Source organism: Macaca mulatta, chromosome 8, assembly GCF_049350105.2.
Source record: "Macaca mulatta isolate MMU2019108-1 chromosome 8, T2T-MMU8v2.0, whole genome shotgun sequence".
In the NCBI taxonomy this organism is placed as follows: Eukaryota; Metazoa; Chordata; class Mammalia; order Primates; family Cercopithecidae; genus Macaca; species Macaca mulatta.
In genome coordinates this window covers 24,261,154-24,286,407 of record NC_133413.1, presented here as the reverse complement: position 1 = coordinate 24,286,407, position 25,254 = coordinate 24,261,154, and the positions used below count along the sequence as shown (strand labels likewise).

Below are 25,254 nucleotides of genomic sequence, written 5' to 3'. Positions count from 1 at the left end.
TTTGGAGTGAACTGCACCGTGGTCCAGCAGAGATGCTGGGCGGAAGGGCACGCAGGCAAGCCTAGGAGAGGAGTAGGAAGAGCTGTGGAGGACACGCTCGGTTTGTTTTTGACTTTGGTTTATTTAAAAAACAAGCCAAAAAAAAAAAAAAAACCCAACTTTATATACAAAGTCAAACTGAAACCACGGATTATGGAAAGAGGCAAGAATTATGGGTAACAGGGGAGAAGGCTGGGCCAGAGCCAATACCACATTCTGAACACAGGAGCCACGGGAAAGAGGTGCTGGTTTCTTCTGGCAAATCTGGGGTGACTGAACACAGTGTTCTACTGGCAAACCCAGCCCAACACTGAGCACTTTCTAGCATGGACTCCATTCCCGTGATGGCCAAGGGAGACCCTTCCCCCAGGAGCCTGCATCTGGAACCTAGCAGAGCCTGTGCCATCCGGAGGAGGGGTTGCTTAGCCCCAGCCAGGCTCCACGTCTGTCTCTTCAGTTCAGTTCACTGACATCAGACCTTGTCACACACTTGAAAAGCCTTTTTCTCCCCTGTCTTATTCTAAACTGGAAAAGGACAGGAGAAAGTCAGCACAAGACTAAAAGGGCCCCAGGAGAAATACCAAGGTTGAGGGCAATATGACATTCTAGGGGTGCAAAAGATGTTGTATTTAGTTGTTAACTGGAACCGGGGTTCCTCACACATCCATCCCACATAGCACAGCCCCCAGCCTGATGGCCTGCCGTCCCCTAGAGGCTGAGCATGGGGTCAGCCACCCCTGCCCTGGCTCCCAGGTCTCGCTCCCGCTGCTTTCTGGTACCGCAAGGGCTCCAACTTTGCCGAGCGCCACCGCTGCCCTCACAGGATGGCAGTTCCGTGTGAGGCCGTCAGTTGCTAGGTGCCGGCTCCTCTTTCTCCACCCAGCTGTCAGCCTGTTTGAAACAGATGTACCCAGAATCAGGCCTGGCAAGGCGATCTGAGGACTGCGGACTGTCTCCTGCTGGGAAGCTCCCGCTCGCTGCACGCTGCTGACTGCTCAATTCCCAGAGAACCTGCAACCAGGGGCACACAGCCTGGCAAGCGACGGAAGGAAGAAGCTGGTGCCTGCTGGCCCTCTGGTCACTCCGGACATAGGGGCAAGCACCCTTCCAGGGGTTTCTGGAGCTCAGGGAAAGGAGCTGTGCTGCCTCCTGGTCCACCCCCACCTTACCTTTTCCACCACCCGCTGGATCTCCAGCTGCAGGGGGGTCAGGCGCCTGCGGAGCTCCTGCAGCAGCCGCTGGAGCTGGCTCTTCTGTCGCTCCGCCATCCGAGCGGTCTCCTCAGCCTCCGCCAGCCGGGCTCGCAGCTCCTGCATCTCTGCCGCCAGCGTCTTATTCGTTACTTCAGTGGCTGAGAAACGGTTATGGCTCTCCTCTGCAAGGTGGAGGAGGAAACAGAGGGACGGCTGCTCCATCAAGGCCCAGAGCACAGGGCAGGGCCTGAGCCTAAGCAACGGGTTCCCTACTGGTCTGCACGTGCCCCCGTGGTGGATGCAGCCCTAGGCCCTCACCCAGCTTCAGCTCCAGTGTGTGGATCTTATTCTCTAGGTAGAGCCGGCCGCTGTCCTGCTGCTCCGCGCGCTGCAGCAGGCTCCCCACGTTGATCAGGCTGCCATTGTGGGACACCAAGGCTTTGTGTTCCGTAGGGGCGGCACCTGGCTTCGTGCTCTTCCCAGAAGGGGGCAGCAGGTCCAGGTTTCCTAGAGGGAACCATGAAAAAGATTGCAGGATGGGGTCTCCGGAGAGGGCAGCCTGCCCTACCCGTGCCCAGGAAGGCTGCAGGGCTCAGGACATACCAAAGAGCACCTCCTCGGGAAGGCCACCGTCCAGGCCCTCCTGGCGGCTGTACTGAAGGCTCCGGTACTGACAGATGTTCTGGGTCACCACCCTGCTGACCAGCTGCTTGGCCTGCAGAAAACACACCCCCAGACACCTGCTGACCAGAAGGCCCAGTCCCCGACCCTGGCCGTGGGCAGGAACCTGGAGCAGGAGCAAGTGCAGGCCTGTGCCCATGTGCTGAGGCAGAAGAAAGAAGGTACCTGCTCTGCACTGAGCCGGATCCCAAGGGTAAGGAGGATCCTCTCCAAGTCTCGCCGGTGCAAGTAGCCACACCAGTTGGCATCAAAGAACACAAAAGCAAGCAGACAGTCCAAGGGGAGCACAGCAGAGGGATCCAGCTCCTTGGGCTGCAAAGAAAACAAAGATGAGCAGGATTTTCAAATAGTTCCCTCAGTGGCTCTATCGCCCAGGATTCAGCCTGTTCAGAATCCAGTGGCTCGGGCCACATGCAGCTCAGGCCACATGCAGTAATGCATGCCTAAAGTCTCTGCTACTGGGGAGGCTAAGGCAGGAGCATCACTTGAACCCAGGAGTTCGAAGCTGCAGTGCACTATGCTCATGCCTGTCAACCACTGTGCTCCAGCCTGGGCAACATAGCGAGACCCCGTCTCTAAAACACAAAACATCAAGCAGCCTGGCTGATGTTCATCACACCCAAGCCAGCCTTCCTCTCTGGGGCACTTTCACAAAAGCTCCTGTGCTCCTCTCTCCCATTCACCCCGACAGACACTGAAATGTTCTCCTGGAGCCTATGAACGTGCCCTTCCATGAGCCAAGGACCACACTGTGTGTTGGGTCCATCAAGAAAGGAAATCACTGGTAAGCATCCTTCTCCCAGGAGTGTGCCGAAGGCCTTGCCAAGCCTCACCACCACTAAGGCCCAGAGAGGTGGAGAAGAGGCCTCACCATGTCCTGAAGTGAAGAGAACTCCATCTCTGACTGGTTTGAGGCAACGGACCGGACCTCCGAATCCTCCAGCTTTGCTCCTGCTACAGAAAGCCCAAGATAAATGGAGAGCAGGGCCCACCCAGCTCCACAGTCCAAAAATTAAAACCAGCTTGGCCACAGGTGGAAAGCCACATCCCGAGCCTGCGAGCTCCCCTCTCACCACTCAACATACCAAACTCCTCCTCTCCATCATCCCTCAAAAGCAACAGTTCTGGGTCCAGGGCCATCTCACACAGGTCCTCGGAAGCCTCGCCCCGGGGTTTTTCTTCTTCCTCTCCCCCAGAAGAGGGTGGTTTGGGCAAAAGCCCATCCTCCTTCTAGGGAGGCAGACGAAGGTGATTAGAAGGAAGGCAGTTACCGTAATTACCAATAGTAATCATGGCTGACACCTGAGTAATAAGTATGCCCCGGGCACTGTATGGAGGGCTCTAGACACCATCTCATTTCATGTATTTAATTTCATTAAGTGGAACTCAGAGCATGCCAGGGCATCACCAGACACCTGGGCTTTTTTCCTCAGGAGTTGATCTTAGTCCCAGAAGAAATTACATTTATTTGATAGTATTTAAACAAAAAACAGCTGGGCACGGTGGCTCACGCCTGTAATCCCAGCACTCCTGAGGTCAGGAGTTCAAGACCAGCCAGGCCAACATGGTGAAACCCCATCTCTACAAAAGTACAAAACTTAGCCAGGCATGGTGGTGGGTGCCTATGATCTCAGCTACTCGAGAGGCTGAGGCAGGAGAACCGCTTGAACCTGGGAGGCAGAGGTTGCAGTGAGCCGAGGTTGTGCCACTGCACTCCAGCCTGGGCGACAGAGCAAGACTCCATCTCAAACAAAAAAAAGACTAGTATTTTAGAAAAGGTTTACAAATTTTATTGTTTACTTTTTTTCAAGAGAGTCTTGCTCTCTCACCCAGGGCGGAGTGCAGTGGCACGACCTCGGCTCACTGCAACCTCCACCTCCCTTGGTTCAAGGATTCTCCTGCCTCAGCCTCCTGAGTAGCTAAGAATACAGATATGCACCACCACGCCCAGCTAATTTCTGTATTTTTAGTAGAGACAGGGTTTTACCATATTGGCCAGGCTGGTCTCAAACTCCTGACCTTGTGATCTGCCCGCCTTGGCCTCCCAAAGTGCTGGGATTACACCCCACCTACAATATTTTCTAGTTAACCATCAGACAATCAAAGCACCCCACTCTGCTAAGCATTTTCAGTGACTGGGGTTTCTATGCTGTCAGGCTCCTCAGCCATGCTCCCTGCACTCCTCTGCGCCACCTTCCCTTCCACTAGGTGTGCCACTTACTAGCTGTGTGGCCTCAGTGCGTGCTGAGCAAGGGAGTGGGGAATGAGCTAGGGCGCAGGAAGCACTCAGAGCCCAGGGTGAAGATGCGTGGTCACCGTAAGCACTACGACAGCCTGAGGTGGCAGGGTACTCACCAGTGGGGGCTCTGACTCGGCAGCCGGGCCCTCATTCTGTGCCTCATCCTTGGGCTCCTTGACCACCTCCTCTTTGATGGCTTCTTCCTCCTTGGTGGCTTCCTCCTTGGCCGCCTCCTCCTTCTCAGGTTCAGGTGGGGACACGACCTTTTCAGGAAGGCTCAGCAGCATCTTATAAACCCTATAGCCAAAATCCCTCTGGAGCATCTCCAGAAACAGCTCAGCCAGCACCATCACCTGACGGGGATGTGGCAGGGTCCATGAGCATCAGGAAAAAAGACTGCTCAAGGCCCACAGATCCCAGCCCATAGCCTCCCCAAGACTCTGACACCTGCCTCAAAAGAGATCCTTTCTTTTGGCCTCCGATCCTCCACAATCCCATGGAGGGACAGGTTCACACAGCCAGGGCGTGCGATGACAGCAGGTTCTAGTGGGGGTGGAGGGGCCTCTGGGAGATCAGTGTCCGTTTCCTGCTGTGTGCTGGCCTCTGAAGGTTCTGCGTTCCGTCTAGAAGTGTCTGCTGCTTGCTCCAAGGCGTCCGGTGCCTGTTCAGTAGGCTCCATTTCCTGTGACAATAGCCAAGATGAGACCCTCTGGGTCCCAGGATCAGGCCACCTATATCTCCCGCTGCTGGCTAAGGCACAGCCTTACCCCTGGTACCTCCTGGGTCGAAGGAGCTGCCTCTGCAGCTTTCTGCTGGCACAGGGCCTCCCACTCCTCCAAAGTAGGCATGATGGTCCAGACGTCCGGCAGGTATACCACCACTGTCTGGAGCCGCCGGGGGGGTCCCGGCTGCAGGTACTGAAACTCGGCAAAGCGCCACCTACACATAGCAAAAGGAAGTACTAACTTCGTTACTGACAACTCCACGCAGACACCACATTCACAGGCAAGGGCTTCAGTTTCCAGTCAGCACTCAATAAGCACATACTGCAAGCCAAGCTTTGAAAACACAACAGCAAAGCTACAGACCAAGTCCTCAAGAAATGGTCATGGGGAGGCCGCAACCATACAAGCACCCTACAAGGTGTGAGGACAACTCGAGGGAGTCTCAAGTGCAGCCTGGGGCTCAGCCGGCTTTTGGCATATACCCCACCCTAGCCTGAGGCAGTAGAGGGGGCAGGAGCGGGACTAGGGGGCAGAAGAGAGCTAACCAGCAGAAAGGGGCAGGGACTGGGCCTCCCCAACAAAACCTCACCAACCTGCTGGGTTGGTACAGCCGAGGCTCCCCACTCACCACTTGGTGCAGCCACTCAAGTCAATGCCGGTCTGGGCCTGCGCACAGCGGATGGCGGTGCGCACCAGCACCTGTGGGTCAGCCTGGGGGTCGAGGCCATCCAGGGAAGGAGACCATTCACCCCCAACCAGCACTGCCTCTTCTTCTTTTCTGCCCAGCAAAAACTGCAAAAAGACATCAGGGATATGAAACAAAAAACTCCGTTACCTGGGTCTCCCACTGCAGGGCAAGGCTGCCGCACATCAGGATGAAGGGAGCAGGAAGTGGGGAAGTCCATCACACAGTGAGGTCTCTATCTGCTAACATGAGCCAGCCACCTAGCTCTCTCTGACTAGTCAGAACAGCTCTGAGCTGTACCTTCCTCCTGGGTAAAATGAGGGGCATTCAGCTCCGAGATGCTTCGTTTCTGTGCATTCAGGAACAGGAGCCAAGCACTCGAAACATGACAGGTTCTGGACATTACCAGTGAATGCATCTCCTCCTGCCCTCCAGCTCTTACCTTAATCTGCTTCAGAGGATGCTCTGGCGTCTCCCTTGGCTCAGCCATGTCATCCACAAAGAGCATGCAACAACGATACAATTCCTCCAACCCCGGGGAAGAGAGCAGTAGTACCTGTGCAGGAGGAGACACTCAGAGCTGCCTTCAGCCTCCAGAGATCAGGTTAAGTGACAGACACCTGTCAGCCTACCTTGGAACTATAAGCGGGGTCACTGTCTGCAGGGATGGGCTCAGCACCAGCATCTGGAGCTGCCTCCTTTTCAGAAGAGACCTGGATCCGGCTCGGGTGATGGAGGGAAAAGGGTTGGCTCAGAGGGAAGGCTGACAGCCAACTCAGATGCACGGACAGAAAATCTGAGGGGACCAGGAGGCTGCGGTAACGACGCTGGAGTTCTAGGAAGTCACAGACGGGGCTATAGGAAGACAACAAGGGAATCCAGACTGAGCAAACACTAAAAATTACAAATGAAACCATCAAAGAGTTTAAAAAATGGGCAAACTTTTTTTAGTCTGAGAAAGAACTTTGAAGTAAGGCACCTCTCAAGGAAGCTAGATCAGATCTGACCACTTAACTTACAACCTCTAGATGGCAAAAGTCAAACTAGGAAAGGGAAAAAAGAAAACACTTATAATACAGGACAAAGAAATGGATCATTGCCTTAATATAAAAGAACTTACAAATCAGTAACAAAAAGTTCAAAAGCCTAAAACAGAAAATTGACATCAATAGGTTCTTAAGAGAAATACATAAGAATTAAAAGCCCATGAAAATATGCTCAATCTCACTTATAATTAAAGAAATGCAAATCACATTATCATGTGTCACCAACTAGACAAAGATGAAAAAGTCAGCTAACAGTGTTGGGAAAGGCATGGGGAAATAAGGATTCCATACCCCACTGGTGGCAGCAGAATGGGCACAGCCTCTTCGGGAGAACTAGCAATAGTTATGGAAGCTTAAAGCAAAGCCTTTGAGCCGGCTGCTCCATTTCTAGGAATTGATCTCAACAAATACACAGGTGTAGGTAGAAGGATGTTCATTCCAAGAAAATTTAGGATAGAGTGCTAATGGAGAACTGGTTAAATAAATCATGTTCATCCATTCAATGAATACTGTGTAGTTGCCAAAAAAAAAAACTGGATCTAATAAATGTTCATATGAAATAAAATCTAAAGTACATTCAGTGAAAAGGCAAACCACCAAACAGTATGTACAACAGGTTTCCATGTGCTTTTTGTTTTGTAAGAAAAGGCTGTGAGAACACACATGTGCACTTGCATAGACCCCATCTCATTTACATGAGAAACTATTACCAGCAGCAAGTCTCAGCCCACCTCAGCCTCGCCGCTCACCTGTCCACAGTGTAGGGAGTGAGGTGGACCCGGTAAGGAGGCAGGTCATGCCTTGGCTTCTTAGCACCCCAGGGCTCTCCAGCAGCCCGCTGTTTGCGTTTCTTGGAGTCATAGTCATCGCTAGAGGTTGACCCATCACCAACAGTAAGAAATCACATTGTTATATGTATTCAATACACACTGAACCAAAAGAATTGGAAACAAGCGCAATCCCTTACATTCAATACATGGAAAAATAAGCCATGCTAACAGCCATACGACAGAATGTTACAAAGATATTAAAATGGATATTTACACTCTTTTAACAACATAGAAAAACATTCCTGTTAAGCAAAAAGCACACTCTGCAACACTGTATACACAGTAGGCCTGAGCTACTACAAAAACAACTTTAGAAGACTGAAAGGAAATAAAATATTAATGTTGGAAGCCTCCAGTAAGCTTACAAATAATTTTCCATTTTTCTGCACTTCATAAATTATAGTTAACATGTTTTTTTGAAATGAGAAAAAAACTCATTTCTCTTTTAAAAACAAGGGACGCATATATGAATCCATGCTATGCGTTCTATAAAGTTTATTAGAAGAGACAGTTACAAGGTGCCTGTAATCCCAGCACTTAGGGAGGCCGAGGTGGGCGGATCACTTGAGGTCAGGAGTTCGAGACCAGCCTGACCAACATGGTGAAACCCTGTCTCTACTAAAAATACAAAAAAGTAGCCAAGTGTGGTTGCACATGTCTGTAATCCTAGCTACTCAGAAGGCTGAGAGAGGAGAATCACTTGAACCCGGGAGGTGGAGGTGGCAGTGAGCCGAGATCATGCCATTGCACTCCAGCCTGGGCGACAGAGCGAGACTCTGTCTCAAAAAAAAAAAAAAAAAAAAAAAGTGACAGCTACAAATCCTTAATAATACACATTAAAGTCATAAAAACAAACCATTTGCTCCAATAGTTCCACTCTTGAAAATTTGTCCCAAGAAAGTTAATTCAAAAGAAGAAGAAAGGCTACACATAGTGAAAAAATAGGAAGCAGCATAAACAGAATAAAAAGCCAAATACCCAGATTTTTATAGTAAATAAAAACAATCACGCAGCCATTAAAACACTCAGGATTATGCTGCAATATGGAAAACTGTTTATAAATACACAAAAATAATTTGAACTCTAAGATTAAAATTGCAAAAAGCATGCACATGTATAGATTTAAACTAGAACACAGGAGAAAAGAGTGGCAAGAGATTTTCCTTTTTTTTTTTTTGAGACAGTCTCGCTCCGTTGCCCAGGCAGGAGTGCAGTGGCGTGATGTCAGCTCACTACAACTTCCGCCTCCCGGGTTCAAGCAATTCTCCTGCCTCAGCCTCCCGAGTAGCTGGGAATACAGGTACCCACCACCATGCCCGGCTAATTTTTTTTTAGTAGAAATGGGGTTTCACTATCTTGGCCAGGCTGGTTTTGAACTCCTGACCTCAAGTGATCTGCCTGCCTCAGCCTCCCAAAGTGCTAGGATTACAGCTGTGAGCCACCGCACCTGGCCTACATATTTCTATTATTTTAATTTTATATAATAGCATGTACTGCTTTACACATTTTTATAAGTCACTACAGTATTACACTGTAACTACATTGTAAGTACAATAGATATGGGTACAATAAATAAAAATAATTGAAAAGAAAAAACCTTTAGACCATTCATTATAAAGTACCAGACTGATAAGGGGAAAAGCCCCCATGTCACATGAGAGAAATAAAATCAACTGTCATTTATCTGTGCCTCGGTAACGGAGTTGATTGTATTTACCGGAAGGTTTCTGTTCTGCCTTTTAGACCTGCCTGGGTCATTTCCCTATTCATCACACCCCAGTGACTAAGCTGAACAGATTTATCATGAGGCCTGTTCTTTTCTGTTGGCCTGGGTCACTTCCATGTGCGTGAGCATCTGCATCCTAAAGTGGCCTTATTCTCAAGCCCCGATGGGATGTCAGTAGCCCGTGTGTCTAATAGAAGACCCATGCCAAAGCCGCTGTGACAACCTTCCAGCTCACAGTAATGCCATTGGCCTCTAGCTAAACTGTTATGATCCACTCAATGGTGTACACTGTGTGGCCACTTTCCTCCCCTTCCTGTACACTGTCAGGAGGTCATAAGGCAGCACCAGGGGCTGAGCTCTCAGGAACCACAGCAGCAGAGCCCACCTGGGTACACCTGTCTAAAAACCGCAGCTCAGTAGTAGCTGCTCAATAAAGACATTGTTCTCTGCATCCCAAAGCCAGGAATTCAAAATAAAGCTTGGCTTCCATGCAAAACATTAATGTGGTTGAGTCCTTCATAAAAGTTGCAAAACTAAATAAATAAAAGTTACTGCCCCAGAATGACCTACTTTGTACCACCCTTGGCCCCACTCTGCACATTCTCTCTACTGACCGATGTTAATATCATATTTCCTTCCCAATGGTGGTATAGGTTGAGTATCCCTTACCTGAAATGCTTAGGACCAGAAGCGTCCTGGGTTTGGAATGTTTTTCAGATTTTGCAATATTTGCATTATACCTACTGGCTGAGCATCCCAAATCCAAAACTCCAAATCTGAAATGCTCAATAAACATTTCCTTTGAGCGCCATGTCAGCACTCAAAAGTTCTGGATTTGAGAGTATTTTGGGTTTTAGGATTTAGGATGCTCAACCTGTACATCCTTTCTGTAGAAGCTGTGACACTGAAGCTAATGGCCAAAGTAATACAACAGACCTTGCATGGGTCTCAGCACATCCAGGACAATCAAATGCAACTGACTAGAGAAAGCCTGAAATTAACCCTAAAGCAGAAAGTCCACAGCAGTCACAGAGCTTCACCCAGGCTACGCTGTCTCAGAAGGCACCTGCTGTGATTTTGTAATGAAGCCTTTAATAAACTCACACAATGTGAGAGGTAGAAGGTCCTTGGAAACTGAGGACCAGGAAGATGCACAGGACAAGAGAAGTGGGTAAATGCAAAACATATACCAGCCACTGGATATACTTATATACTTATGAATATGGTGTCTACAATGGAGAATGGGACACAGGGTTTCAAGTAGTGGAAACCCCATGGCAAACAATCCCAAAGCTTCCCCCTAGTTAGAATTCACAATGGTGAATTCCCACACCTGTAATCCCAGCGCTTTGGGAGGCTGAGGTGGGAGGATCACTTGAGCCCAGGAGTTCAAAACCAGCCTGGGCAACATGGCAAAACCCTTTCTCTGCCCCCCACAAAAATAAATAAATATTTACTTATTTTTTGTAGAGATAGGTTCCCAAAGCACTGGGATTTATAGGCATGAGCCACTGCACCCAGCCTTACAAAAAACGTTTTAAAAAATTAGTCAAGCATGGTGGTGCACACCTGCAGTCCCAGCTACTCCAGAGGCCGAGGCAGGAAGATGGCTTGTGCCAGAGAGATCAAGGCTGCAATGAGCCATGATCACGCCACCACACTCCACTCTGCGTGACAGAGCAAGACCTTGTCTCAAAAAAAAAAAAAAAAAAAGGGTTAAGGGTTACATGAGATTTCCCATTTGTCAAAATTGTCAAGATTTGTGCATTTCAATCTACGTAAGTTCCACCTTAAATTTTTTTACCTTAACAAAATCAAGTAGGAGCAGTGAGTAGATGGAGGTAGAGATGAAAAAGAATGGTAGCTGATACTTGAAGCAGCTAGGTAATGGGTATAAGGTTCCTCATACCTTTCTGTTTACCTTGCATATACTAAAATTCTCCACTATGACAAATTTAAAATGAAAACAGAACTACAACAAGTCTTAAATCAGGCTAGAGCTTAACTTTTAAAGGTACAAGCAAAACACTCAGGGAGAGTGAGACTGAGGAAGGAACACGTGAACTGGAGAGAGGACAGGACAGCATGCTCCTGGTGGTCCCCAACGCTACAGATGAGACAGGATCACCAGGATACCCTAAAGGCCCAAATCAGCCATGCTTGCTCCACACATGACTGAGAAAGCTACCTGCATGTCCAAGGCAGAGTGCAATATACACCTTCTAACAGCATACTTATGAGAATAGTGTCTATAAAGGAACGTTTTAAACAACTAAAAGAGATACTGCAGTGTTACTTTTGACATGTTACTATTGAGTTTCCATTCCTGTCATCTCAACTTAGGGACTAGAAATTTTAAAAGAGTATTTAAGAAATATCTCAACATGACATTTTCAAAGATGAACTGTATCAACTCCCTACTTGCTAAACCACTGTATAAAATTCCAATATTTTTATATACATTTCAGTGTGTCCACATACTTCAGAGAAAAGGGACTAGGATCTAGCTGCAGGCAGAGAATGTCAGTGGTAAGCATAGCCACCTTCCAAGCAGTAGACCTGGCTTCACTTCCTGGCCAACACAAAAAAATATTAATAATAAAATAAAGAGAATGTTAGTGTCAACAAGTGGCCAAAAAAGGAACATCATCCTCTTACCTTCGGCCCTGATCCAACCGTCCATGAGGGCCCCGGGCAGGAAATCTGTTCAGGTGGCTCAGGTGAAGTGTGTGGGATGTCTGGAAGAGACTCAGAGCTGCAGAAAGGAAATGACTGGTGACTCAAAAACCCTAAAAACCAGCTGGGCGCAGTAGCTCACGTCTATAATCCCAGCACTTTGGGGGGATAATGCGGATGGATCACTTGAAGTCAGGAGTTCAAGACTAGCCTGGCAAACACGGTGAAACCCCGTCTCTACTAGAAATACAAAAAATTAGCCAGGCGAGGTGGTGAATGTCTGTGGTCCCAGCTACTCAGGAGGCTGAGGCAGGAGAATGGCTTGAACCCAGGAGGTGGAGGTTGCAACGAGCCAAGATCGGGTCATTGCACTCCAGCCTGGGCAACAGAGCGAGACTCCATCAAAAAAAAAAAAAAAAAAAAATTCCTAAACACCTATCCAAATCACCCACCTTTCTTCCAGTACACAGAAATACCCACCTCTACGCTAATGGACTTTCAGCAACAACCTGAAAGTCCATTGATCCAGACTACCCCATAAAGCCACACTCAACAATAGTGCCACTCGTACTCACGCTTCTGAGGAAAGAGTGGGGGAATCCGGTGAGGCTGGAAGATCAACTGAGGCTGAGCTCCCAGGATCCCTTGCTTCTGGCCCAGGGCTGCTACATGCAGAAGGGGAGGTGCTGGGGACTTCAGTAGGGGCTGCAGAACAAGAGCCAGGAAATTCAGGGGACCCCATGGTTGAGGCACTCACTACCTTGGAAAGATACAGTCCCACCCCCTTAAGAAAAGTCAGGGTTTTGCCCAGCTATCAGGGCACAGGGGCTTCCATCCCTCCCCTTTCCAATGCACATGCTAAAGAGAAATGAATACCTGGTTGGAGAGCGTTTGCACCTTGACAGCATTCCAGGGCACTGCCTGGCCTGGGTTGTATGCAGCCTTCACCAGCACCTTCTCACCCAGCTGGGGCAGCCGGCCCTTCACCACACTGCCAGCACACAAGCCAGGAGGCCCCGTTAGGAGAGGGACCCTGGCCAAGCCACCCTGACTGCCCCATGAGGCCTTTCCCATCAAGATTTCCCACACCTTGCACAAAAACAGCAAAGCAATGGCTTTGGGGAGGGGGGTGGGCAATACCAGCACGGTGACAGAACTGAATCCAATAAGCATTTACAGTAGGGGACCAACCTCAAGCCTACCTTAGCTGAAAAAAGACCTCTTCATCCACAACCCCAAAGTAGTCATGCAAGCTGGTAACAATACCAGTGAAGACCCGCTGTTTCTCCCCACCCTGTAAGAAAAGGGAGCAGCTGAAAAATAGAGGAAGCTGGACAAAATCACACTCTGCCATGAAAGTCTCATCTCAACCCACACGCCTGCTCAGCGTACTGCATCAAGAGTTCACACAGAGTGAAGTACAAGTGTGTGGTGGGCATACTCCATCATTAAGGGTCGGGGCATGTTTGAGCTGGTTCTTGACCCACAACCTTCTTCTAGGACTTCCAGTTCATTAATTCCAAGACGTATGCTAAAGATTTCCCTGGAGCGAGAAATGAAGATGCCCCAGTCTGAAGGCTATCTGGGAAACTCCGTATTAGCCTACTACCAGGAGAGGGGTCAGAAATGATAAACACTATTATGTAAGACAGGAAGAGCACCAGGCCTCCATGCATCCAGTCCCAAGGGCAGAAACTACAAGGGATGCCCAACCTACCTGAAGGTGCCTGGCATTCTGGGACAGTTCTGTGGCCACAGGAGGAGTGAGCAAACCAGGAGGAGGGCCCAGAAGAGATGTTGAAGCTGTGCCTATGGGGAAAGAGAAGCAATCTACAGGAACCACCCCTACCACCTTAAGCACTAGAGTCAACCAAAGGATGTGGTAAATCCGAAGGCTACAGCTCCAGCCAGCTCCTCCACAGGGCTTCACTGGCAACCACGGTGGGAATCTCCTGTTTTCCAGAGGAACATCAGCAGCAAATTGCTCTCCACCAGGGAAACCCCAAACTAACTCCACAGCACATACTTCCCAGGATGAGGCCAGGTAGGGAAAAAAGTGATCACCTGAGAAGTTGCGTCCCCCTGGAAGTGGGTTGATCCGCTGGCGCTTAAACTGGGACATTGGGAACGCTGTCCTCTTTCAGAGTCGTGGGGAAAAGCCTTCAATCCAAAAAGAAAGAAGTTAACAGCTCACACGGGAAATTTCCATCTATACCCGGAAAAGTGGAGAATCTTAAGTAAGGATATTAATGAAAACAGGGAGGTGGGTAATGAGAATGAATGAAGGCAACGGATGGAGAGAATATAGAGAAGTAAGAAATGGAACAATAAATTACATTGTTTCAGTTTGCCCTCACAATAACCTAGTGGTGGGTCATATTGTCATGCTGTTTTACAGACAAGGAAACTGGTGCTCAGAGAGAATCAAGAGACTTGCCCGGGGCCACATAATCAGGTAGTGACAAAACTGGTACTCACACCCAGGCCACCCAACAACTTAGCGCTCCTCTCACTATGCCACGCCACCCCCAGAGTAGTTGGCGGGGTGAGGGGCTGGAGAGAGCCCCGATGACATTCCTTCATTCAAAAACATCCGCCAAAACCCTCCACGCAGGGCCCGGAAAAATGGAGGAGACCGGTGCCGGCGAGGAGATGGTGTGAGCCCTCTCCCCGGAAGCCCGACCCGTTGTTTCCTCGACCGGCTGGTGGGAAGGCAGCTCCCTGGCCGACCGAACGCGAAACCGGCTGCGCGCCACCCTCCTGCTCCCACGCTCCCGGGCCCTCCGCTCCGGCCTCAGCAGCCGCCAGCGCCAGGTCTCCCGGCAGGGCCGCGGCGGGGCCACCGAGGGAGGACTCAGGCGCGCGGTTTCTCCTCCTCCCGCCCGCCCCCAAGGCCGAGGCCGTTGCCAGGGAGACGGGACTTGCAGTCCAAAGAGGGGCTCGGCCCCTTCCGCGCCCCACGCATCTTCGCCGCCCGGCCCTCGCAGTCCCTCGGTCAGCGGAGGGACGGAGGGGCGAAGGGGCAGAGGGGCGGCGAGGGGCCCCCTAACCCACCTGCGGGCCAGGGCAGCGACACCGGGGGGACAAAGACACCCGGAACCACCACAGCCGCTGCTGCCGCCGCCACCGGAAGCGCCTCTCCGGAAGCGCGACCACTGGTCGGAAGCTGCCACTCTCCCGGATATGGTCCCTCCCTCGTCTCCGCCGACCTCTCCCTTCCCCCACGCCGGCCTGCCATCCCGCGGCAACTGGGGAGCGGAAGTGCGCCTTCCCGGATCGAATGCGCGTCAGGAAGTCGCGCCTCGATAGTGTCCTCGCTAAAGAATCCCATCAGAAAAGAAGGCTTCGGCTCATTGGTTCCGGAATCAAAGGCAGCGGGAGCCGGACTACCCCAAACACAAGGAACCCCCGACTGCTTACCACGCCCGCCTCCCTCTGGCAGTCGAGACTGCAACAGATGAGGAAACCAGCCCCTCCTGACTGGAGGAGGAGGATGCCTATCAGTGGCCATTTCTAAGAGACATTCCTGTGTCTGACTCAAGCCAGTGACCCCCATGCCTATAGCCAGTGAGGAATCAGTGCCCTAATTCTCAAATATGAAATCTAAGAGGCCTCAATGAAGTGGCCTGCTCAAAATCTTGCCAGAGATCGGCCATTTTAGTCCCCATTAGCAATCCCATGCCCCCCTTATCCCTCCAGCCTTACTTTCCCCGTTCCTATTCACTTAACGTTTACAAAGCACTTTGAGGCAGTTTAATCTCACTTTATCCTCATAACAAGTCTGTGAGGTAGGTAGGGCAGGCATCATTATTCCCAGCTGGAAACTGTGGCTCAGAAAGGTTGATTTAGGGTCTAAAAACTAGTACAGGCATCTGGTTTGAGTTAGGGCCTGTAAACGCTAGCACGGGGGAGAGAAGCTGAGCACTGGCTTTGAAAGTTATTCTTCTGTTCCCAGGTTATCCCTGATCTTCCTCATTTCTGGTGCAGTCTTCAGGAGTCTGGGGCAAGACTCCATGCAGAGGCAGTCAAAGCCACACCGTTCTCTGTCCCAGGGCTGCCAGCACGGCTCTGAGGCAGAAAGCTCAGTAACTGCCCACTGGGGAATAAAGGTCAGTTCCATCCTTCTGCAGTGACCTCCCCCAGAATATCAACCCTTTGGATGCATTATTTCAGAAGAGATGGTTGGATCCAGCCAGCTTGCAACACTGACAGTCACACAGAGGTATGCATACCATTGTGCATAAATACACATCTGCAACATGCTGGGCCCAGACAGGTCACCGTGTCAAAAACACTCCATGGACACCTGATAATGAGTGAGTTCACATTGTGGAAGCCCAGGGATTTCTGGTGAGGAGGAACAGCCCTGGAGCTGCCGCATCTTGGGGGCCTCTCAAGAAACCAGGGCTCCTGACCAGACTGCTTAGAGGAGAAAGATTCACCCTCCACTCAAGAGAGGAGGGCAGGCATCAGCAGCTTTTCCTGGCAATGTGGAGAAGCAGCAACAGGCCAAAGGGCGAGGAAGACTTCACAGCAAGTCCCCTCCACCCAGGGTCACCAGGTGCACCGAGAGGTCTCAGCCTACAGAAAGGTTTTGTGCTCGTTGTTTCTTAACCACTAATGACGGCATAAAGGTTTTCCGGTGGGGGCGGCACTGAGGCCTTTCAGGGAGGTCCGTGGACTCGATCCTGTGGAATAAAAAGAAGACATTAGGCTAGGAAGAGAAAATAAAACTAACAATGCTCCTAGAGTTGAGAGAACATGATTCATCTACTGGCAGGTAGCAGGGTGGGGGTGTGACCTGGGGCTGTTAAATGACTTGGTACTTCGGCCGGGCGCGGTGGCTCAGGCCTGTAATCCCAGCACTTTGGGAGGCCGAGACGGGCGGATCACGAGGTCAGGAGATCGAGACCATCCTGGCTAACACAGTGAAACCCCGTCTCTACTAAAAATACAAAAACTTAGCCGGGCGCGGTGGCTCAGGCCTGTAATCCCAGCACTTTGGGAGGCCGAGACGGGCGGATCACGAGGTCAGGAGATCGAGACCATCCTGGCTAACACAGTGAAACCCCGTCTCTACTAAAAATACAAAAACTTAGCCGGGCGAGGTGGCGGGCGCCTGTAGTCCCAGCTACTCGGGAGGCTGAGGCAGGAGAATGGCGTGAACCCGGGAGGCGGAGCTTGCAGTGAGCTGAGATCCGGCCACTGCACTCCAGCCTGGGTGACAGAGCTAGACTCCGTCTCAAAAAAAAAAAAAAAAAAAAAAAAATGACTTGGTACTTCTTACCCCTGGAGAACTATTCGGTACAAGCCCCGAGGCATGATGGCCTTCACCCACTGTGAAATCCTTTGTGCTCCACCTCGCTCTCCCCACAAACCTGGGAGGTGGCCTAAATGTCAGCATTGAGGGTGAGGGGTTGCTGAGCTGGGGTAGGCAGATTTCCCACATTCTGGTCCTGGCTGTCGCTGACGTGTGGCTTTGGAAAAGCAACTACCCCCAACCGCACCCAGAACCCAGCCTCCTTATCTGCAAATAGGGTGTTTTAACTACTGTTTCTTCTAGCAGCCCCTCCCAGACTGCCTCTCAAGTTTCGCGGGGACAATACTGACAACTGGCATGACAATCTCTGCATCCTGGCTCATCAGTCTCCTCTCCGTGCCCTAACCTGGGCTGGGCACGGGGCTCACCTGGGGTCAGAGCCATCAGGAGGGGCAGGGGGCTCAGGGTGGTGGTGGCTTCTCCGGCAGATCCGGTTGAGCAGGACCTTGACCTTGTCCCAGTGGGAGAAATCCCGCTGAGCAGAGGAGGAGGGGTCACCAAGAGCCCTCCCCACACTCAGACCCCCAACCAAGCTCCCAGAGACAGCTGTCACCACAGCCAGGATGAGTCGCCTGCTCCAAACAGGAATCAATCCTGTCATTTTCCCAGAGTTGCTGGCCCCCAGAATGCCCATGCATCCCCACCTCCCCTCCCCCCACTCCAGCCCACCACCTGCCCCACATACACCCGTCCCCTACCTTGTGTCCCTGGGAGGATGGCAAGTGGTACGCTGGCTCCCCTGGGGTTTCTGGCAGCCTGGGAGGGTTGGCGCTGGGCACCTCCACCTTTGGGGGTGAAGCAGCCTTTGCCCCTTCAGAAAAAGAATCAGGTTGGCCAGGGCCAGAAGACACCCCATCAAGCTTCGGCTCAGAGGACCTGCTGGTGGGACCCCAGGCATGCAGGACAAAGGGTGACACGATGGCCCCTCACCTGTCTGCTCTGTCTGGCTTAGCAGCTCCCATGGCCGCTGCCCCCCATTACCTGGGGTGTGTAAGGGGGACGGTAAAGGGGTTCGGGCTGACTCCTCCTCACCGGGATCCTGTGCACAGGAAAGACAGGTGATCAGGGCCTGGTTAGAGGGGTGAGGCTGTTCTGAGGGCAGCCACAGTTCCCGGGGTCCCATCTGTCCTCTCCCTCCCCCACTCGCTGGCCCGACTACCCCCACTCGAATCTCACTCACCCCTGGGGGCCTCTGGATCCGCAGCTGCAGGTAGAGCTGCTGGAGCCTTGCCATCTGCTCCAGCACTAGGCACAGGTGTTCCAGATAGCGAAGACCCTGCCCAGGGAGGCAGGCCCAGGCTCCAGGCCCCAGGCCCCCCACCTGCGGGACATTGTGAGATAGGGGAGATTTCAATCAGGCTCCTTCCCTACCCCAAGCAGCCAGGCTGGGCTCAGCCAGCAGATAGGAGCGGAGTGGGCCCCGAGGAGGAACTCACGCAGCCAGCTTCCCCACTGCCCAGCGGGGCATGGTGCCAGGCAGGGCCCGTAGCTGCCCAGCTCCTCTGTGGAGGTGGCCATGCACAAATGGAAGTGGGGTGCAGCAAGAATCTAGGACACAACCCAGCAATTAGGGGCAGGGAGTGCCGCACCCCGAGAGAGCTCCAGGGAGAACCAGAGGAGCTAGGCTGTCCGTCCCGCTCTTAAACCCAGCCTGAGAGTGGGCACTCACCGCCTCTTCCTCCAGGCCTGCCTCTAGGTCTGTGTCTGCCTCCATGGACTCCGGTTCCCCTGCTCCAAAAAGGGGCACTTCACGCTCGCACTTGCTGGGCGGCCGCAGGCAGCGGTGTTGTCCTGACAAGCTAGCGGGAGCTGTTGGGAGCGGGTGGGAACGCTCCAGCACTTGCCCCAGCTTCTGGCTGGCCAGGGGCTGGTCTACATGGGCTGGGGGCTCGGGACTCCCTGAGGATTCAAAGTCCAGGGAGTCCTGAGAAAGGCCTGGTAAGGCAGCCAGGGGGCTGTCCCCAACTGCCATCTCCACTCCTGAGTCCCGGGAAGCCAGTTTGAGAAACAGCGCTTCCCTGTTGACACCTGTGAGCTTGTCACCTCTCTCCCAGGATGAGCACCCGTGGGCAGCGTCCGGGATCCGTCTGTAGGTGCTGGTGACTCCAGGCACTATGCAGCCCCGTGCCAGGCCCTCGCCAGTCCCATCTGCATGGAGAGTCAGTGTCAGGCTGGGCAGGCCACCCCCAACACCCTCAGCATTCCTGATGGCTGGCAGCACTGCCCCAGGGAGGAGTGTCCTGAACCAGTGAGGAAGGGTGGTCACTGGACAGCCACGGGCTGCCCGGATATGGCCCCAGCTATTTGGGAGATGTGTGGATGGGATTCCCTTCACAACAGTCGTTAGCGACAGGGAACCCGTGCTCTGAGCTCTGTGGTAGGCAAAGCCCTGGTAGGCCACATCCATCCATCCCTTAGATGGCCTGCGCCTGCGCTTCCCACCTAGGATCAGCCCACCATCTCCCAAGTCAGAAGTGGGGAGCCACAGGCTCTTCCGCTGCTCCCCAAGCGGGAGTAGGACTGTGTCCAGCTTCAGGGAGAGGGGAGAGGGTACAGAGAGGAAAGCCTGGGATCCAGTCTGCTCTCTGGGGGCCCCTGCGGCATCAGGATGCCAGGTGAAGTCTGTCCTGCAGCTCACGGGGAGAGTGATAAAAATCACCGCTCTAACCGATTTGGGTTTCTGTTTTAAGTGAGGAATAGTGAAGATTTTATGAGAAGTTTAAAATTAAAGAACTAAAGTGAAAGAAAGGGACGAAGGGACAGCATTAGCACCCCCTCACTGTCACCTCCGCCAGGCCCTCTCGCGACGAGGCGTCCTGGCGGAGTGAACGGTACAGGAAACAGGCCGGGGGGAGCGGGGACGACCTGCGGGGCACGCGGGAGCCGGATGCCAACCCAGGCCCCTCTGGGCAAGGAAGTGGGCCAGGAGGTCACTGGGTGGGAGAGGGGTCCGCAGCCACGGAGGGGGCTGGGGCGCGGGCGGATTCCCACATCCTCAGACGGAGCGGGAAGGTGAAGGAAGCGGAGCCGGAGGAAGTGGGGCGGAGGCGGTGGCTGGTTTAACGCCTGAGTCCAGAGGGGCTCCAGCCTGCACGGCGTCCCCTGATGACCGCCTCTCCAGAGGGAGGCGGTGAGGGAGGCGCAGCGGGGCGGGCGCCGCCCGCCGGGTGCGCGGGGCTGGGCAAGGAGCTGAGAGAGGCTGCCCGGCTTGGGGGCGGGAGGCGGCTCCGGGGCGGGGGGGCCCGGTCAGCCTGGGGGTGGACGACTCACCCCGGCCGTCCACGGCGAAGGCGCGCCGCCGGCCCATCATGACCCGCTCCCGGCCCCGGCCGCTGCAGCCTCCCGAGGATCCCGGCCCGAGTCCCTGCGGAGCGCGGGCAGCTCAGGGCGCGCGTCCCGACCCAGCTGGGCGCGGCCCCCGGACACTCCCAGCGGGGCTGGGGGGCGGAGGGCGGGGCGGCGGGGGGCGTGGCCTAGGGGGAGGGGAGAGGAAGAAGAGGGAGAGCGAGACGAGGAAGGGAGGGGCGAGGAGAGGGGAGGGGCGAGAGGAGGGAGGGGAGGGGCGAGAGGAGGGAGGGGAGGGGCGAGAGGAGGGAGGGGAGGGGCGAGACGCGGGAGGGGAGGGGCGAGACGCGGGAGGGGAGGGGCGAGACGAGGGAGGGGAGGGGCGAGGAGAGGGGGCGGGGCAAGATAAAGGATGGGAGGGACGAGGAGAGGGAGGGGAGGGGAGAGGAGGGAGGGGAGGGGAGAGGAGGGAGGGGAGGTGGGAGAGGAAAAGGAGGAGAGGGGCAAGGAGAGGGAGGGGAGAAGTGAAGCAGAGGAGAGACTCGAGGCAAGGGAGAGGAGGGGCTAGGACAGGGAGGGGAGGGGAGGGGAGAGGGGACGGGCGAGGGAAGGGGCGAGAGAAGGAAGGGGTGGGGTGAGGCGAGGGAGGGGAGGGGCGAGGCGAGGGAGGGGAGGGGCGAGGCGAGGGGGGGGGTCGAGGCGAGGGAGGGGGCGAGGCGAGGGAAGGAAGGGGTGAGACGAGGGAGAGGAGGGGCGGGGAGAGAGAGAGGAGGGGCGAGGCGATGGATGGGAAGGGCACCAGGTGGGGGTTGCAGGTGGCGGGGTCGCCAAGAATGGGCATACTCGGCCAGCACCTCGAAGGCCCGGACTGGGTGGCGCCCCCAACTGTGGCTGGAGCCAAAATAAGGGTCCGGATCCGCTGTTCTGCGAGGACCCGGCCCCGGCCTGGGGACGCCGTCTGGCTCGGGGCGCCGGGCCACCCGGCCCCCCAGGTTCACAAGCAGGGTCTGTTTTCCTGCCCCAGACTTACAGCCGAGGCTGGCTGGAGGGCCAGACAAGAGCCCGGAAGGAAATGGGAGCCCCACGTGCCGGCGGTGGGAAGAGCCCTGACCAGGACGCGGGCACCTGGTGCTCCCCAGCCGTGTGGCTTGGGGCCAGTCCCTTGGCCGCACGGAAAGCTGGGCGATAGGAGGGGAAACGATTCCTGCCCACCGGGAAATCCTTTACAACTGCAGAACGTGCGTGTGTCCTCAGCTAGATCTGAACCCCCTCTCGGTCCCGTGCCTCTTTCTCATCCCTGGCTTTCTAAAGCTGGGGACTAGTTAGGTCTCAAGGTCTGGAAAGACGCGAGCCAGCGGGGAGCCGCCTGGAGACTGGGCCAAAGTGTAAATGTCCCCCTGTTCCCACCTCACCCCGCCTTTGGCCCGTGGGATTCCACCTCTCACTCCCCATCCTAAAAGGAACCCAAGCAGCTACTGAAGATGAGAGAGAGCTTGGTGACCAGACTGGGGCTGGTGGCCTCTAAGGAAGGCGCCTCCTCCAGAGGGAGGGGACAGGACTGGAAAAATCCCAGCAGGACCCAAATCCCCCGGAGGCAGATAAGGGAGCTGGCGGACGTGCAGACTTGCACCTGGACCTCTAGGGGAGGGGGGAGGCTGGAGCCAGAGCCACTGGAAGGAAGTGGCTATTAACTGGGAGGTGTAAGACCGTCTGTGCATCCCCTTCCCTTTGCTCCTTTCTGGAACCAGTCCCCAAACACCCCTTTATCAGACAGCCACAAACTATCAGATTTTAAAACTTTATAAAATGGGGAAACTGAGGCCCACGGCCAAGCCCTGTGCAGGCCGGCTGAATGACAGCCAAGTGCCGGAATTGCTGGCCATGTCTCAACAGAGTCATGTTCAAGCCCAGGCCCTTCCCTGCTAGCCATGGGTCCTCTGGGTTGCCCCCTCCCAGCCCAGTCCTCCTAGATAGTACCCATTCTGCTTCCCACAGGCAGAGAGAACCAGAGTGGTGGGCCTCCAGGAACTGCCTTATACAAGCCCAAGAAGATGTGTGGCATCACACTCACTGCCGTGCCAGAGCCCTGCCAGCCCTCCCTGGTTAGGAGGGAGCCCAGACTCCCTCCAAAGTAAGAGGGTGGGGGAGGGAGCCTTTGCCAGATCACGCCCTGAATTTGGAGAATGTGGGGCAGGATTCCAAACAGTCTCTGTGGTGACTCTGGGGCAGGAATGCATTTGGAAACAGGAAGCCCAGCCAGCAGGAATGCAGTGTCTCAGCACAATGCTTTGTGTGTGACTCAAAAGAACCTCCACACACACACACCCCAACACACACTCCCCTCCAGGCCATGGTGCACCCCTCTCCCCTCCCCACACAGATACGACCTAGCCCAGGATCAGCTCACAGGAACCTGAGCCCTGTGGGGCGCGGGGGCAGGATCTGACCCAACACCCAAAGTATGGGGGTATCCCCCTTCCTGTGGCAGCCACAGCCCCAAGCCTAGAACCAGGCCAGGACTGAGTGATGCTTGAAGGAACAGGAGGGGCAGCCCCTCCGCACGTTCCTGACAAGGTAAGCCACTGCCATGAGTTCCTGAGACACAGTGTCCAGAGCAGAGTCAGCCCTCAGGCAGAGGCCACTGGTGCCCAGCGGCCCCTGCACTTCCCATGGGGAAGTCCTGGCTTCAGGAAGTGGGTTTCCTGCAAACTCAGCTGGAGCTAGTCCCTGTAGGAGGAAGCACAAAGCTGAGAGCCTAGAGAGGGCTGGGAAGGGCTGTGGTGACCTCCAGTTGTGACCAGAGGTGGCCAGAGCTGTGCCCGAAAGGCTGCCTCTGATGACAAAGGGACAAACTCTGCCCCCGACAAGCCAGAAATCCGGGAAGCAGGCTGTAGATCCATTCCTTACTAGCTAAGAGTACTTGGACCATTTACTGAACCTCCTGGTCCTCGGTTTCCTTATCTGCAGAGAGGATGATAACAGTACCTATCTCAGGTTGTGAGGGTTAAGCATTGAAAATATCCCTAGTACATCAAAAGCACTCCCAGAACTTAGCCATTATGACTGTCTAGCTGTGCAGCTTTGGAAAAGCCACTTTCCCTTCTCTAACCAAAGGGGGTTGTATCAGATGCTCCTTTGGGCCACTTCTAACTCTAACCTGTCACTTCAGTTGATCTCCACAATGCAGGAAGGGAAGAAGGCACCGCACTGGACAAAGTCCGGGGAACACAGGCAGTGTGTGGCAGAGGAAGTGGGAGCACGCAGCTAGCTGGCTTAGGGTGGGGACAAGGTCAGAGGTAAAAGACCAAAGACTGCCTGTCCCCAGCCTCCTCTGCTGACCAACTCTTAACTCCGTTCTTCCAGAGGTAGGGTGGGGACAAGGTCAGAGGTAAAAGACCAAAGACTGCCTGTCCCCAGCCTCCTCTGCTGACCAACTGTTAACTCCGTTCTTCCAGAGGAGTTTGCTCCCGAGCGCAGGCTGATTGTGTGGCTGCAGAGAAACCTGGTGCTGAAATACTCAGGACACCTGGAAGGAGAGCCGGCTGCCACACCAAAGAACAAGGGCCAGAGGGGGATGTGAGCTGGAAACTACAAAGCCTTTAGAAGGCATTCGACACCTCACAGAATACCCATCATTTCACATGTCCCCACTCCCCACTTCTCCCCCTCCACTCCCATGACACTGCTGGCCCAGTATGGCATGCTACATACAGTTGGGAATCTATCCATAGCAGTAATCCAAACCATCTTTTCCAACCTGTCACTTCTCTGCTTACAACCTTCCAAGTGTTCCCAGAGCTGGGCGAGGTTAGCTCACGCCTGTAATCCCAACACTTTGGAAGGCCAAGGTGGGAGGATGGCTTGAGGCCAGAAGTTCGAGACGAGCCTGGGCAATATAGCAAGACCCCATCTCTTAAAAAAAAAAAAAAAAAAAAAAAAAAACACCTTAAAAATTAGCTGGGTGTAGTGGTGCCTTCCTGTAGTCCCAGCTACTTGGGAGGCTGTAGGAGGATCTCTTGAGCCTGGGAGGTGGAGGCTGCAGTGAGCTAAGATTGCACCACTGCATTCCAACCTAGGCAATAAAGCAAGACCCTGTCTCAAAACAAAGTGTCCCTAGAGCCTCAAGGGGAAGTTCAAACCACTTCTGGCATTGTCAGCTCCCCTCCGATCTTATCTCAGTGTTCCCATTGGCCACTGCTCTGAGCTAAGCATCCCTCCAGCAGCCACCCCATCACTCAGCATTCCTCTTCTCCACCTCTCCAAGACCCAGCCCTCCTTTTGCATCATGGCCACTGCTTTGAACTCACTGGACGCTCCTCCGTGCGTTCCAAGGTAGCCCTTAGCGCTCACTACCACGTCCCCTTATTAATTCACGCCAGCTCAGTCGCTGCCACTGGCCTTCTACCTCCAGGAAAGCATGAGGAGTGCTGTATCCTTCCGTACTCCCACTGTGCCCAGAAGCCCAGTGTTGCCCCGTGAATGGGCCCCGCCGTGGGCTGCACTGGACACTAGGTGGCGCCAAAGAGGCTACCCCGTTTCTGACCAGCGCCCGGGACCCATAGATTCCTGAGCCAGACAGCCTTGATCTTTTCTGTAAAAATAAAGATCTTTCTCAGGCAGCCATCCAGGCAATAGGTGAGACGATGATATCATGGTGTAAATTATATCTACAGGTGCCTGAGGAGGCAACACAAACATCTGTGCCAAGATTCCTTCCACAAAGAGCCAGAGAGCACAAAGCTGCCGGCAGGGACCAGCCAGGCACCCTGGAAAGCCCAGCTTTGATCTCTGAAAAGAGAGCTGGGGCTG

General features: G+C 53.7%; 2 protein-coding genes across 9 annotated transcripts; both read right to left on the bottom strand.

The window, feature by feature from the left end:
- Nucleotides 1–101: 101 nt before the first annotated feature.
- Nucleotides 102–15,008, bottom strand: CCAR2 (cell cycle and apoptosis regulator 2). Of its 8 annotated transcripts, none has more exons than XM_077942714.1 (21): nucleotides 14,319–15,008; nucleotides 13,905–14,000; nucleotides 13,558–13,649; nucleotides 13,043–13,134; nucleotides 12,717–12,831; nucleotides 12,416–12,545; nucleotides 11,823–11,919; nucleotides 7,358–7,477; nucleotides 6,195–6,417; nucleotides 6,005–6,118; nucleotides 5,506–5,669; nucleotides 4,929–5,091; nucleotides 4,604–4,834; nucleotides 4,269–4,505; nucleotides 2,999–3,143; nucleotides 2,785–2,867; nucleotides 2,079–2,225; nucleotides 1,836–1,947; nucleotides 1,551–1,739; nucleotides 1,209–1,414; nucleotides 102–930 (listed from the first exon to the last, which is right to left on the bottom strand). In XM_077942714.1, exons 2-21 carry the CDS (start codon nucleotides 13,960–13,962, stop codon nucleotides 886–888), a joined length of 2,763 nt encoding a protein of 920 aa, XP_077798840.1. In that variant the 5' UTR covers nucleotides 13,963–14,000; nucleotides 14,319–15,008; the 3' UTR covers nucleotides 102–885.
- Nucleotides 15,009–16,153: 1,145 nt separating this feature from the next.
- C8H8orf58 (chromosome 8 C8orf58 homolog) lies at nucleotides 16,154–20,987 on the bottom strand. Its single transcript, XM_001104468.5, is given in 8 exon segments — nucleotides 16,154–16,437; nucleotides 16,440–16,528; nucleotides 17,529–17,635; nucleotides 17,859–17,971; nucleotides 18,091–18,199; nucleotides 18,341–18,481; nucleotides 18,830–19,308; nucleotides 20,431–20,987. Coding segments are annotated over 8 exon segments (1,206 nt in total). The 5' UTR covers nucleotides 20,471–20,987; the 3' UTR covers nucleotides 16,154–16,309.
- Between the last annotated feature and the right edge of the window lie 4,267 nt (nucleotides 20,988–25,254).

Coding starts and splice junctions, on each gene's coding strand:
- CCAR2 (XM_001106923.5), bottom strand. CDS start 13,962: ATGTCCCAGTTTAAGCGCCAGCGGATCAACCCACTTCCAGGGGGACGC. Junction 2,226..2,784: donor TCTCTTCACTTCAGGACATG/GTGAGGCCTCTT, acceptor TTTTCTTTGCAG/CCCAAGGAGCTGGATCCCTC. Junction 1,415..1,550: donor CACACTGGAGCTGAAGCTGG/GTGAGGGCCTAG, acceptor TCCACCTTGCAG/AGGAGAGCCATAACCGTTTC.